This window comes from Podarcis erhardii, assembly GCF_964252035.2.
Source record: "Podarcis erhardii genome assembly, chromosome: 2".
In the NCBI taxonomy this organism is placed as follows: Eukaryota; Metazoa; Chordata; class Lepidosauria; order Squamata; family Lacertidae; genus Podarcis; species Podarcis erhardii.
In genome coordinates, this window is record NC_138498.1 from 53,275,982 (window position 1) to 53,291,963 (window position 15,982).

At 39.4% G+C, this 15,982-nt stretch overlaps 1 protein-coding gene across 3 annotated transcripts in view; it reads left to right on the forward strand.

The window, feature by feature from the left end:
- CPEB4 (cytoplasmic polyadenylation element binding protein 4) overlaps nucleotides 1-7,011 on the forward strand; it is a 55,979-nt gene extending 48,968 nt beyond the window's left edge. For all 3 annotated transcript variants that reach the window (XM_081852086.1, XM_081852087.1, XM_081852088.1), the window contains one exon: nucleotides 1,890-7,011. In XM_081852086.1, coding sequence (XP_081708212.1) covers nucleotides 1,890-2,117 — 228 coding nt within the window. In that variant the 3' untranslated portion in view covers nucleotides 2,118-7,011. The remainder of the gene's footprint in view (nucleotides 1-1,889) is intronic.
- Nucleotides 7,012-15,982: the final 8,971 nt, after the last annotated feature.

The window sequence follows — 15,982 nt, forward strand, 5'->3', positions numbered from 1 at the left end:
TAAATTTAGCCCCCTCACATTCAGTACGGGCTACCACAGTTGGTGATAACAGTGGCACCCATTTGTGTGGCAAATCCAGACAATCAGTGTGTACTGTAGTCAGTGAAGATATCTGAATCATGTTGTGTCTCTCTTTTTGTGTGAAAATCTAGACTCATACACACGTTTTTATAAAACTCAATTTAAAGCAAATATCACTACAGCCTCTGAAATATATTTCTGTCCAAAACATATTCAATGAAATAAGGGGTTGTTTATTCACACTTCTTAACATTGGTTAGGAAACAGTGATGTTCAACATTCAATTATTTTTAAAATCCTTGAAATGGTGCAAATAGACAAGATGACACAAGATCCATGATTGAACTGACCCCCTTTTTAATAGTAAATTTAGTTGGGGGAAGAAACTGAATCAGGCAGTGGTGGGAGGATTTTTTTTTTTAAGCACCTCTTCCCCTCCATATTTGCATGAGTGGACTGGTGGACATTCATTAACTGGAGGAATTATCCTGTTAACCGAATGTCTGTCAGTCCACTCTTTAAACAGAAATTCATGGTAAGACCAATTTTTGTCCTTTTCCCCGCTTCAGATTGTCCCCCTAATACTATCATCAACCTGACATATGGTTACTGTATGTTTTGCTTTGCATGGCAAATAATCAAAATTGCTCCCCCACCCCACCCTATAGCTATTAAGAAAATGGCATTGGGGTGTGGGTGGGGAGAATTAAAGCCTTTTCTCCCTGTGCTGTATTCCAGATCCAAATCAGGCCTTTTAGAATAAAACCAACAATCCTGAAGAGATCCAATCACAGATATCCCTTCTTGTGTTGTTTCCATGGTCTCTTCCCAGTGCTGAGGCTTAAGCAAATATTAAATGGTTTTATTTCAGTAAAACTCCTCAATCTCTTGTTCTTATGGGGCACCTCAGTAACTTTAATTAAAAAATACTTTCACATGATCAAAATTGACTTGACATGCTGCCAAATAGGAACAAATACTTTTTTAACCAGCAACACAGAACTCCCCCAATATGATAATTTGATCAAACATTTCAGCACAATCAAAATACCCTTTTCTTTCTCCCTTGCCAAATTATTGCCTTACACATCACTTACTTAATGGTGTGTCTTGCATAAAACGAAACAAATTCTTAACATGTGCAAGCATCCTAAGAATTATTGGGACAAAAATGGTGTCTCTTAGCATGCTTCCAAAGATATGGTGGTGACCACTAGCAGGGATTGCTTTAAAAGCGGGTTTGGCAAATTTATGGATAACTTTAAGCATCAATTAGTAAAATATTTATTATTAATAATAGCAGTAGCAGTTGTATTTTCATCCTGCTCTTCCTCCAAGGATCTCAGGGCAGCATATATTCTCGCACCCTCAATTTTATCCTCACAGCATCCCTGTGAGCTAGGTTAGACTCAAAGAAGGTGACTTGTGCAGAATTATTCAGTAAGCTTTATGCCTCAGTGGGAATTTGAAACCATCTCTCTGAGGATCTAGTCCAGAACTCTGACCACTGTGTCAAACTCCACATTCAGAGACCTACAGGTATAGACAGTATACAAATTTTAATAAAAGTAATAACAATAACCTTAATAAATAATAAACAACTTATGAAAACCAAATTACTGGTGGACATATAACAAGGGAAAGCTATAGCTTTCCTGCCCTTTTTGTAGGTTTCTTGGAGGCATCTGGTTGTCCATTGCTGGCAACAGGATGCCCGGCTAGTTGGATCCTTGCTCTGCTCCAATTGAGGTTTTCTTGAGGCACAGTGGAATATTCATTGAGGCATCTGTATTAACAGTTAGATTGCAGTAATCTACACAGAAGACACTCTAGCAGTGTAAACTTTCTCTCTCCTTCTTTTAACACAGGTGGAAGTTAAGCCATATGTCTTGGATGATCAGCTGTGTGATGAATGTCAGGGGGCCCGTTGTGGTGGAAAATTCGCTCCATTTTTCTGTGCTAACGTTACCTGTCTGCAGTATTACTGTGAATATTGCTGGGCTGCTATCCATTCACGCGCTGGCAGGGAATTCCACAAGCCCCTGGTGAAAGAGGGAGGAGATCGCCCGAGACATATTTCATTCCGCTGGAATTAAGTGATTCCTGCAGCGTGTTCATATGCAGGCCTCAAAATAAGTGCACTCTTCTGTTATCCTGATTCCCATGCCCTCCCTTCCTCTTCTCTCTTATTCAAGATAGCATGTCCTACTGTTGTAGTCTGTAACTTAACAATAGTGTAACAAAAGAATGACCTATAATCATATAGGTATTTTGTAGAATCTTGTCATTAAACTGTATTGGGAACTGCTATTCATATGGATAACACAGTGCATGGAAACCAGGTTCTCTTACCTTTAGTTACCCGGGGGGACACTGCTTTCCTGCTATCTTTTCTTGAAGGAAGAGAGAACAATATTAAGAGAAGAGAAATGAAACAATAGAGTATTTTGTTTTTTAATTAAATTATTGCTAATAACAAAATCAATAGAATACTTTTATGAAAAGTAATCATGAGATAGGAACACTATGAATCTATTCTGACACTTTGTCCAACCCACCCTTCCTTCTCCCCTTCCCTGCCCAAACCTCTGGGAAGCCTGTTTTCTTGCCGCCTATGATTTTATAGCAATGGAAACAGTTAGCCGTTAACCTAGTAACAGGAAAGAGCATGTTTAAAGCAACAAAAATGCATGAGCAAGGTTTAAAGCAGCATTAAGTTAAATGTTTTATTTAAGGGTTCCGAAGCTATTTTTTTAGCACAGTACGTGTTTCTCACCGTGCCTCCGACTTCCCACCACATTCAAACTTTTACTAATTGAGTAGGCAGAGCTTAGATCTGTGTTCTTCATCCAAGCAATCACATTTTAAAAGTTCCTGAATGTAAATCCTGGGTCAATTTACTACTGGGGGTGGGTGGGGAGTGCACTTATTCTTTGTTGTTGTTGTTGCTGTTGTTGTTGTTATATTATTATTATTATTTTTAAAGAAGAAACTTCATTATCAGAATACAGCCCTAGAAATCCTACCAAAGCTAAAGTAATGACAACTAGTGAACTGGCATGTCCTCTCCTGAAGAACAAATGTATAGATTTTATTTTTGATGGTTATATAGAACTCTATATCCTAATTTACTAATGTTAATCAGGGGCCAGCCTTTGCTCTCCATTTTGACGTGAAATACAAGAACCTAAAGATATACCTCAAGATTATGATTTTGATTCCCACCTCCCCTGCCCGCCTCTAAGACACTAGTAATTCATTCTAACTACACAGATCAAAATTTGGCTACTTACTGGGCTTACTCTGGGATGTAAATGTGTTTTAATCTCCGAATGAAATTGGATCATCAAAAGCATAAGAGGGACAAAGTGAAGTTTGTTTCCAAGGATGTTATGCACTGTTGGTTGAATGAATATGCATTGCATATTGGCAAAGAAGAATATGCTTGTCTTTCAGCAGAGAGCAAGTAAGAAAATCTCAATAAATAATTCTTTTTGGAACTTAGCACAGAAAATAAAGAATTCCAGGGCTCTAATGTACCAACTTGCTGAGAAATGCATGGGTTGTTTGAACCATATAAGTGAGAACACAGTAGATGTTAAAGCTAAAGCACAGGGTGGTGTTGGTTAGTTTGATAATAGTCACTTGAGCTCTGTAAAGCTGAGAAAATTGATAGGAGTGAATGAGTTCAGTTCTTAAGAAATGATTTTGTAGCAGTGTGCAAAACAACCCAGTCCATTGGCAATCTGAACTGGCATGGTACCACCATAGACTCTTAAACCAAAGACTTGCCTTAGCACAGCTACAGACAAAAAAAAGCAAATCTCTTCTGTAAGCCCTCTCCCTCCCCTTTCCTTCCCCCTCCCCAATTATCTTTGAGAAGCAGTTTTGATTTTCAACACATAAAACATACCTTGTTATTTTCCAAAGGTCAAAATGGAGACATTTGCTGTCTACTCGTCAAGTAGAGAAAGGGAGCTGCTTTTAATGAAATCCCTGCAAATATTGACAACAGTAAATGCAAATGGAGAGTGCTCTTTTGTAGACTGTCAGGGACCTTTTTCTCTGAAGTACATAATTATAGTTGGAATATTCGTTTTAATTTTTTTAAATGCTTGTAGGTGGCTTGGGGTGTCTTATTGTGCCGATCCTACCCAGTGAACAGGTGAGATGGGTTACCATTACAAGAAATAACACTGTTTGAGAAGTAGCTTTGAATAATAATTTTTTTCCCTTTGTACATGACCTGCTGAATTTCGGTACAGTGTTTTTGTAGCTAACTTATTTTGTCATGCACATAATGTATATTTGTTATGCACTACTTTTGTATATCTTGTTTTTCCAACAGTGAGCATTTTTAGGCACACTTTTCACTGACGGGATATCTCTTTATGCAATACCTCAATTTTTCATATTGCAAAGAGTAGCTTTTTGTACTTTTATTACTGAGAGATCTTCATATACTTCATTTTTTAATATAAATAATTTTAATAAATTTTATTTTCTTATATTCTGCTTTTTATACATTTCAGTGCTCTGCATACATTTTGAATTATGGATGTTGTGCACTGGCAATGCTATTTTAGAATTTGCAGAGAAAAGAAAGCATGTTGCTTAAACATCTTTAGCCCAGCACCAGGTATTTGGTGTACATATAATTTAAAAAAAAAATACTTATATGTAAAGTTGAGACTTAAAAAGAAATTTTTAAAAAGCATGAAAGTGACAAATGAGAGAGTTTGTCTTTAGACCCTTGAAATTTAATGCATAAGCATAGAGTAGAAGTTAAAAGTAACATCCCAAATTGTCTACCGCTTCTTAATAGGTTTTTAAAAGTAATACACAAATGCAGATGTTTTTTGGTGAATGTTTAGCCATTTTTAATCTTAACAAATTGATGTTAGGTGTTTGCAGAGATGTGTCTGCTCTTTTAAATCATATGTAAGGAAATAAACCCAAGCCTGCCCAGTGGTGGGCATGTAATGTTAGTATGCATGACTAATATTAAAAGAAAAATGTTATTCTACTAATATTCACTTGTGGTGATTGTGTGAAAAGCGTGTTTACAGATTATTTGGTTACACTTCAATTTACAGGGCATAAATGATTATCTATATTACTCTGTACTCTAGATAGTGCTAATATAATATGTCCTTCTGATTACATGGGAGGGTGGAGTTGCCATGTCACTCCAAGCATAACTAACATGTAATTAGTTTTAAAATCTTAGGGTATCACTTTATTTAAAGGGGTGTAAACAAGCATGTCATTTTCTCTCACAAGCATGGCACTGGCCATGTACTTACAATGTAGTTACAGAGTAATTACATGGTTATTTTTGCAATGTAAAATAAAGTGTTTCTGATTATTTTATATGTAAAGGAACCCCCACTGCCCCGTGCTTTTTTGGTATATAGTATCTACTTCTCCATACACAGACCTCTGCAGAAAGCAAATTTAAAACTTGCAGTGAATGACTTTAGTGTTTTATAAGGATGCTGTTGGAAAGACTTGATAATTCACCCCTTTTTTGTTTCTTGAAGAGTTAAAGCCTTCTGTTTTAAAAGGTGATTTAAAACTTGAATGTGATGAATTGTGGCAAGTTAACTTCAAGTTATGTGCAATACTTATTTCAGACTTCTGGAAGATCTTTGCAGTGTAATTCTTTGTTTTTAATTGCAGACATTTAAAAATGTCATTTTCTACTGTTCTAGTAAATCCTCTTTCTTGCTGGTGTTTCTAAAGAAAAGAATCAGAAATCAATCTTTCTACTAATGTAAATTTGAGATTATTTTTTAAAAAAAGGAATAAAAGAGGTTTTGGTCATTTGCTTTATTTTATTATCTTATTTTAAAGCTACTGTGATTGATAGCATTGTAAGAATTGGGACAATATTGTATTCAACTGTTTTATTTTTTATATTTTTAAAATTTAAAGTATAATTAGTTTTTATAATTTTCATCAGATTCTTTTGTTATATTTTTTGGAAGTGAAACTTTTAGCAAGTGGGTGTCTAGTTTTTACTAATCCCTAATATGTTTTCCCCCGATGTAATGCTCATATTATCAGAAGGAAAAGTTATTTAAGTATGTCAGTTACTTGTACTACTTGGCTGAATTTCCATATAGTTTTTACTGTGTATGGGGAGGTTGTAGTATTTATTATAGCATTTTAAATAAGGGTAATTCATTTTTTATTAAAGTCATTTTCACATTAAGTTCATATTTTTGTATGTTCTACTCTAAGTTATAACACAAGTTTCTTTTTTAAGAGAGTTCATTTGTTGAAGTGCTAGTGGAAAATTAATGTTATTAAATAGTTTGCAAATGACTATTTATACCAGTATGCATATAATTTTTAAATATTTGTAATGTGAGATGTTGAATGAATAAAACTTTTAACTCAATGACTACTCAAGCTGTTATTTTGAGCTCTTCAGCATCGCGACATAACCACTATTTCTTTTTGACTTCATTATTTTATGAAGGAACAGTGTTGCAGAGTGGAAATCATTTTGCTACACGAGTCTCTAATTCAAATCACTGGCCAGCCATGAAGTTCAGTTGTTGACCTGAAGGACAGTCATATCCCAATACTGCTCAGATTTATGTGATTACTGTTAGTGATAACAGTTGTAAACCACTTTGTATACTATGTTCTAGAAACAAGTAACATCTGACCTGCAGTAGTGTTTTATTCTCTGCTTCAAAAGAAGTACTAAAAATTAGACATTGATTCTTTTATTCTTTCTACTTTGGACCTTGTGAATTGAAGAGCCAGTGTAACGGACAGAGTTTTGGACTTTGACCAAGGTGGCTAAGATCTAAATAGCTGCTCACGGAAGGAAAGGAGGGAAACAAGAAGAGAGGAGACTTGAAAGGTGCACTGGTTTTTCTTCAGCCCAATGAGTTTCACATCTTATGACTCCTGTAATGTTCTCCGTATAATCATAAGCCAGGAAATAGTTTTAGTAAAGAACTATCTACAACAGATCTTCTCTCCTTTTGCTGCTTTCTCTCTCTGGCATCTAGCCCTGCTTCTTGCTTGGGTCAAACCTGCTAAATAAGAAATAAGCTAAAATGCTCACATTTATCCTTACAGCTCCTGAAGGAGCCCTAGTTAACCAGAACAGTCTTCTGTACTACCTTAGATTAACGTGCTTAACATGCAATGATTATTATTATCTGTGAATTTTCTGATTCATTCTTGAATTCCATAATACAGCGGGCCATTTTCCTTGGATACTTGAGATGCAGCTTCCATGGCCTTGATATTGATAGATTTAATAAGCAAATCTGCCATCTTCAGTCAGGTCAGAACCCTTCTAGTATTTTGTCATGTTGCCCTGAGATGGTTTTGAGAGTTTGGCCTTCCAGTGATGTCAGCTTCGATGTCTCAGTCCTAGGCATAATCAAGCCCAACAATAGGGGATAGTCCTAAAGAACTTTGTTTTCAGACATCGCTAATCACAGAGAGTGTGCTGTTAGGATAAGCCTTCAGCTGCTGCTCAAATGTCACCCTGGGGGTAGAGCCAAATACTGACTATTTATATTTTGTAAATTTGGTACTTGGGGAAGATCTGCTGTCTCTGGCAGGAGTCTCATGTGACTTTGGCATGAATCTTCAGCAAACTCAGCATCTTCGCATCTATTTTTAAACATCCAGCCTTCGGTATGTCAGCTAGGCCAAAAACAAACAGCCAAGTGTTCAGTCACCTGCTTCCACTTACTGGTCTTCTGCTACTTAATCATCAGGACAAAGGGAAGCCCAGTGTGTGATGCCGAAATAATGGAATGTTGGACGAGCGGTGAGACAATTGGGGTGGCAACGTGTCCGAGGAGAAGAATGCAAAGCATCAGAAACTGGAGTGACTTGGCAGGCGGGGCAGAAAAAAGCTCGGCCAGCTTTGCCAAGTCTGGGTGAGGCAGGCCTGGGTTCTTGTGGTTTTCTCCTTCATCCCCCAAGCACACTTGGAAGCTGCTCTAGGGAGAAAGTGGAAAGCTTTTATGGAATGTTCACAGCTGAGGCTTTGAGCTACGTGGTATTCTATATTACAATGCCAAGCCATCTGTGTTTTTATAGCCAATGCCCCTTTACAATCGAAATCCCATACATGATACATGTAAACAAAGCAACCCAAAATTTCAAAATTCAGATCACTAAAGCTAATGTTGCAAATGTCACTTGTTTGCCAAGGCGTTGAAAGCAAAATCAATCACTGTTTTGAATTAGAAAGATGGCTCCCAATTTTCTTGCTGCTTCTTAATAGAGATACCCTTACAGGTAATCAGCATGTTTACAGCAACATATTTAGTTCTAAAATAATCTGATTTACCTTCTAGGAAACTAAAAAGGAAAACAAAAACCCTATCCGTATGTTTTGTTATGTGAGTTACAGAAATAGCAATACAAAATACAGTGATATTGTCGACTTGGGGTGCATACACAAAGATTATTCTTTGCCTGTGTTTTTTGTTGTTGTTGTTTTTTTTTAAAGACCTGTCAGGTATTATTTGGCCATTGTTTGAAATGTGAAGTGAGTACATCCCCCCCCAGCAATTTCTTTTCATTTATGAAACATCCCAAAGCAAAATATAAAAACCATTTCAAATCCAGTATGGATACAGACTAAGATAATAATCTCCCCTTAAAATACTTGTTTAAAAAGGAAAGCCTTGAATGTATTCCAAAAAGACAACCGAGATGGTGCTTGCCTAATACAGAAAGTTGCAAAGGGTAGGTGTCATTACAATAAGTGCCTGACTTTTACATCATGTGGAAGATGCCTCCTGATGGTATCTGCAAGAGGCATATGAAACTGCAGACTTTGAATTCTTCATGTATTCACAATCTATTTGGGCATCTTCTTCATGGATCTTGTGAGCAGACACATCCTGAGATTATTTTACAAGAGAATTTAAATAGCATCAAACAGTTCCCAAATTATGCCCAGCCTTCTTAATGCTGCAGATCTAAAAATTGTATTTTTAAAATAGGCATTGACATGATACTACTGGAAGTCCGCCCCCCCTCCACCTAGTTTAGGATGAATTATTTATGTGTCCTTTTACAGAAGGAAGAGCTGCTTCTAGGTAATGCACCAAGTAGACTATATGAAACCACAATATGCACAAAACCAATGTGAATTGTATCAAATTTATCTCTTTTAGGACTACCGTAGATTGCTGCCCAGATACCATTTTATCAGCAAAAACATGGTTGTAGCAAGCAATGACCCTTGCTGAAATAAAGTGACTTTAAAGCCCCCAATGAATGGGCAGATGAAACTTTTATTTGGTCTAAATGGGTATGCGGTATTTTCCCCAAAAAAACCCTAAAATTTTAATTTACTGATGTTTGATTAAATGACCAAGAAACATTTATGTTGCTTATGCCTTTTGGCAAACTGCATCACTTTGGCCTTACTATAATTGATTAAAGTTTCCAAATTTGGAAAGTAGCCTTGCCATACTTGAGATAATGAGCTATATCAGCTGCAAAAAGAAGCACTGGGATTTTTTGATCACCAATGGGGCGGGGGGGGGGGAGAGAAGAAAGCTCCTGAACTGTATCGTTTATGCAAAGTTTAAACAGCAGGTGTTAAAATACAACCTTGCTTTACTCTCTTGATAGAAACGCTGGCAGATAGCCCACAAACCAATTCAATTTCCCGAAGTTTTGGAAGATATTACTGAGACACAGCATTTTGGATTCTGAAGTTGAAATAATGTAAGCTGGTTGACACGAGACTAGCCTTTCGTTTTCTGCAATAAAAAGTGTTTCCCCAAATAGCTGAATTAAGTATAATAAACATGTTAGTGTGGGTGAGTGTCAAAACCACACTTTACCTATTTCGCCATACATTTAAAAGAATCGTAGGTGTACACATTTGAAACATAATGGTGAAACGGCCTTTATCCTGTCACAGCAGGAAATAGTCACTTGCTATTTTAAATGCATCTATTTTCTGCACACCTACTTCTAGTGTACAGTGGTGCCTCGCAAGACGAAAAGAATCCGTTCCGCGAGTCTCTTCGTCTAGCGGTTTTTTCGTCTTGCGAAGCAAGCCCATTGACGGCTTAGCAGATTAGTGCTATTAGCGGTTTAGCGGCTTTTAGCGGCTTTTAGCGGATAAGCGGCTTAGCGGCTTAGAAAAAGGGGGGGGGAGGAAAAAAACCCCCGCAGGGACTCGCAAGACATTTTCGTCTTGCAAAGCAAGCCCATAGGAAATTCGTTTTGCGAAGCACCTCCAAAACGGAAAACTCTTTTGTCTAGCGAGTTTTCCGTCTTGCGAGGCATTCGTCTTGCGAGGCACCACTGTATAGTGAATATATCTCTTCTGAGCTGTCCGCAACCCTGTCCCTTCACAAGGAGGATGAGGACCAGTCCTGGAAAGGGCCACACCCTTTTAGTAGGTTATTGAGGGTTTTGCAACTTTATTGGCAATAGAAATTGTCAGTTTACTGAAACACATGGAATTGCTGATTTGCAACATACTAGCCATCTCCCAATGGGGTTCTCACCTCACAACCTGTTATAAATATGCACCATGTCCACATCTCAGATTTAATTCCGAAGATACGGTTGCCATCTCTCATCTTGGCCACAGTCCCCCTGATGTAGCAGGCAACGCTATGAGCCTGGTCCACTCCTCCTGGTTGTGGGGAGCAGGGTTCTGGATGTACTGCACTGCTAGTGAAGGAGAGGCGGATGACAGGATGAGGGAGGGAAGGAATAGGGTGGGCCACTGTTTTCGTCTGCATCAGGGGAGTTTAGAGCTACATGCTCTGGTTGAGAGATGGGAACTGTCTCCCAAGGTAAATGTGAGGCATGAATCTACTTGCTTTCTGAAGTCATCTGATGAGTCCTCTTTTTTTGTACTACAGTGGTGCCTCGGGTTACATACACTTCAGGTTACATACGCTTCAGGTTACAGACTCCACTAACCCAGAAATAGTACCTCGGGTTAAGAACTTTGCTTCAGGATGAGAACAGAAATTGTGCTCTGGCGGCGTGGCGGCAGCAGGAGGCCCCGTTAGCTAAAGTGGTGCTTCAGGTTAAGAACAGTTTCAGGTTAAGAACAGACCTCCGGAATGAATTAAGTACTTAACCCGAGGTACCACTGTATTTCTATGTGTACTATTAAGTAGCCTGGTGGCTCCTTGGTGACACCTGGAAACAAGGATGCTGGAAGTGATCAAGTGTGGCATGACTCCAGAGTACAATCCAAAGGCACATGATGCAGCCACTTTGCTGAAGCTAAGCAAATCTGGATATGGCCAACATGATGAGGGGAGACTGTTTGCAAACTCGGGGAATATAATTAACGATAATAAGAATGATGGCTCCTACTTTTATTTTTGTACTAATACTGCATTTGCTTTTATTTGGTCTCCAAAGCTGATTACCGGGTGGGGTGGAGCCCCTGTTGGTGTGTTTGAACTGCTCTAACATCCCTGCCCCTTTCCCTCTTGGTAAGCAACAGAAACTCACCTGCCAGGAACCTAGCCCAGCGGCTCTGCCCCAACCAGCCAATTAATTCTGTATCCCCTCCTAAGGTAACTTTGGGGGTGTTATGTACTGAGTTGAATAGGATCCAAAATGCAGCAGTCTGATTGGTCCTAGAACAATAGGGTCCAGAATGCAGCAGTCTGCTTGGTCCTAGAACAATGCAGCAGTATGATTGGTCCGCAGGAGCCACCCAATCCAGCTCCAGGTGGAAGTGAATCCGCAACCTGATTGGCCTACAGGAGAATCCCAGAATTAGCCAATCACGTGCGACCCATTGTGTAAATAATGTATATAAAGCAGATATTTTGGGGAAACTTTCCTTCCTCACTACTATGAGCTGAATAAAGAGCATGAAATCCACACTCGACTCTGAGTATATTTCAGGGGGAAAGGAAAGTATGTCAGAAAGAGAGTGCATCAGATGTCCCTTGTTACCCTGTGAAGTATCAGGACTGGGTTGAATATGTGCAAATGCTTTCAGCAGGAGCTGTTTTTTCTGCAGGTTAAAGCTTGTCCTTTTCGTCAGCTTTGGAATGGAAGCTGAAAACTGAATTTGTTTAGACTGCCTTCCTAAAGCTAGAGTTTAGATAGTGAGGAGGCATGTGCAGCACAATGGGTTAGAACACTGCACATTTCTCTGCGTAGCACATCCCATGCTGAAAATTTTCCATCCCTTACAAACTGTTAGAACGCAAGAAAAGCATCCTCTTGTGATTTTTAGGTGACAAAATGTCCATTTTATTCCTGATTGTGTGTGCCTGCTCTCGTTTTGGGAATGGAAGCAAAATAGATCTCCCCATTGCTTCAAAACGGATTGGTTGATAGGAAATTGGCTGCTCAGCAAATGCCTATGAGGCGATTCCTCAGCTGTTCTTTATTCAGTGTCATGAAAGCCAGCTCAGACAACAGTCCAAAAGGCCCATTGCCTGCCTACAGGAAATTGGGAGACAAATAATGGCCTCAGAAGGGAGAGCAGAGCAGAAAACATTGACATCTCTTCTTCTCAGTAAAATAAGCCAATTCAGTCTGTCAGTATGAAAAACGTCTGCAATGAAGCTCTGTATGCAGCTGCCTTTTGCAGGAGATATATATATATATATATATATATATATCACATTCAAGTGGCTTAGTTGTAAATACTTTTCATCTTAAACCACTGCAATGTGATAGAATTATCATCTGTGGGTAACCAAGGTAGTATTAACATTTATTTCATGCTAAGCAGGTTGTGGAAGTGGCCGTTTTTTGCCTATCACATAAATGTGTTGTGTTCTCTGGCTTTTAGTACTCAAAGGAAACCACCCACCATCTCTGTGCATGAAATTAACAGTGTTGCACTCCCTCTGCTGGGCCTTCTGAATAATTCTGTTACTGCTTTTTCCGGAGGTACGTGCAGCTGCCTTACACCAGGTGACTCTTGTACATCTAGCAGATGATTGTCTACTCTGAGCTGCGGTGCTTTTTTCATCACTTTTGCTCAATCCTTTTTAACTGGAGCTCCCAGGTGATGAATGGACTGTGCCCTGCAGGGCTATCTGCTGTTCATAGGCAATGTCTGCATAGCAAGCTTGTAGAAAGATTTAGTGGCCATAAAAGGAGGGTGAGGAGCTTCTTAATAACCAACACTTTAGTTCTGGACATTCCCATGCTCTTTTGAAATCTACCACCTTTTGGGGGAAAGGTCTGCAGTTTCAAAAAGCAAAAAGATGATTCCCCCATCATCCATGTCATTTACATAACAGTACTTGTGGGTCCCGGTGGGTCATCTGGTGGGTCATCTGCTTCACAGGACTGTTGTACAATGAAGTTTCACAAGTGATTTGTGTCCTGATGATCAGGTCCATATTATATATGAGAGCTATAAGCAAGCAAGCAAGCAAGCAAGCAAGCAAGCAAGCAAGCAAGCAAGCAAGCAGCAGACATGGGGGCATAACCAGGGAAGAGAAACAATTCTGTGGAGGGCAAGTTTACACATCAAATTCTTCCGCATGATTACATGTGTTGGTGCAAGACCACAAAAGGTCAGTGTGAACTCGGCTGTACATGCTGATAATTGTGGTTGCATTTCCTCCAAAATCTGTGATCGCAGAAACAGTTGCACATTCTGATAAGTTCACACTCATCCTTTTTTAATCAAGTACTTGTGAACTGGCCCTTAGTCCCAAGCCCTAATTACAAATGCTTCTGGAACAGCATGTGCTGGATAAATTCCAGTTGCAGATGTAAGCATTATGTCCCTTCTGGACTCATTGTGAATCTTGCTTTGCAAGGATATATATTCTCTTTGAGAGTGACACACATAACCTTTGCTGAAAATAAAATATACCTTGCTGACATGCCTGGGGCATATCCAGATGGCCCTTAAATGGGAAGTTAGTCTTTCACAAGCTGGAGAATCACCTTCTCCAAAAGTCCTCTGGAGTCTGGATCCAAGGAGCCTTTCAGGATGACCACTCACGTGTTCATGTGTGCATCTTGATTTCCTGTTCTGCTTCCAGCATCTCACACCACATTAAAGGCTACTCCCATATATACCCTACATTTTGGGAACAGCTTGTTGAACAAGGTGGGGGCCACAGTGAGAGCAACAGAGGCTCTGAAAGTTTCCTGGAGAAGTAGGCACTCCTGTTGTGGCACTTTATTCTTGATCGGCACCTCTCAAAGATGTGCGAGAGTTTTGTCACTGCAAAGGGTAGCCTCAGTTGCCATCAAGGTGTCTCCAGATACTAGCTCTGAAGGTGGATAATCTGTTCTGTCTTTGTATTATAGCTGACTGAAGTAATTCTGCTATGACTCAACAGCAGATTTTCCTTCCTACACATCACAAATATCATAAACTTAAGAGCTTCGCTTGTAACTGGGTTTGAGCCATGCTTAAAAACAACAACCCAATAACCTTCACTAAGGGAATACGAAAGTCCCATGGTGGTTATGCAGGCTGAAATCACAACTTGGCTCCTGCATGCTTATTAAATACTGGATGTTGCCAGAATTCTATCAAAGCAGACAAGGCAAGTGTGCTTGTTCCAAGGCTGTTGGATTCTTAGGAGAATCTCACAGGACAATAGCATCACTTGAGGGCTTGCAAATTAATCAGTAAATTTGCAAGTATTAGTATTTCCATACTGTATGGTACCTATACAGTACTTGCATCTTTTGGTAGCAAGCTGGTGTTTGCTGTGAGTTGCTTTGGGCACAGCACATAAACTAAAACACACATTTCATTGTTCCCTCCCATTGCTATGAATGCATCACTCATCTCCTTGAAAACCTGTACTGGCTTCTTGCCACAGTCTGCATCAACCTTAAGCTTTAGTCTTTATTCTAAAGCAGAGATGGGGAAATTGTGGCCCTCCAGATGTTTCTGGACTACAGCTCCCATCATCCCTGATCATTGGCTGTGCTGGCTGAGGGAGGGGGTGGGGCTGATGGGAATATCTGAAGTGTCATGCATCCTTGTTTTAAAGCAGGCATGTCCAACAAGTAGATCACTGGTAGATCATTGGCTCCCTCCAAAGAAGCTGAACAACTGTGGCTCCCCTAAAAAAAGCTCAACATTTTACCTGAAAAAAACTCAACAACAACTTTGACCTGAACCCCAAAAAAGGGGTAGATCACTGCTAGTTTTTAAACTCTGTGAGTAGATCACAGTCTCTTGGGAGTTGGCCACCCCTGTTTTAAAGCATATCTTTGTTCTGCAAGCAGATGCTAACATTTGCAGTGCTTTTCACATTCTACACTAACTCATCTGATATCACCCCCTTTTCTCATTCTATTGGTTCCAGTTGTAGGGAGCAGCTTGACAGAAACCTTCTTTCTGCCATTAATTGTCAAGGCACAATCTCTCTGTAAATCATTTCCAAGCTCTTTAAGAAATGCTTTACAAAGTCTACTGCTGACTTGACCCCACACCCAGGCCAATGCTCATTTTCCAGCTGATTTGTTTCTTCTCCCACACATTTTGCCTACCTAACGTACACTCTGAACCCTCCAGGATGCTGTTGTCAGCACAATTCTTAGTGTATACCGTATGCTTGGCATTAAGCACTGTAGTGGCCAAGCAGTATCAGTCTTGTAAAATGTAAAATGTTAGGTAACTCTCTTTTCCTCTGAGGGGGCTAAAAGGGTGTGGCTAATGTGTGAAATTTGATTCAGTGGCCAGTTACTGGAGGCAAGAGCACCTGGAATGCAGAAGTCAACCAGGACTATAGTTTCTAGGATTGTGATACCTTTTCCATTCATTCAGTATAATAGTCAATGAAAGAACATCCTGTAATCAGACTCACTGGCGTCTTCTCACCAGAGTGCTAAGTTTGTATTGCATAAGAGAAAATATGGGCAACTGGTTTCTTCTCTCACTTGAACTGAATTTTCATTTTGTTAATGTGCAGGCCAGTTTGCACGTCCTGTTTTGTATCACATACATTTTCCTTGGAATGGCTGTTCTGAA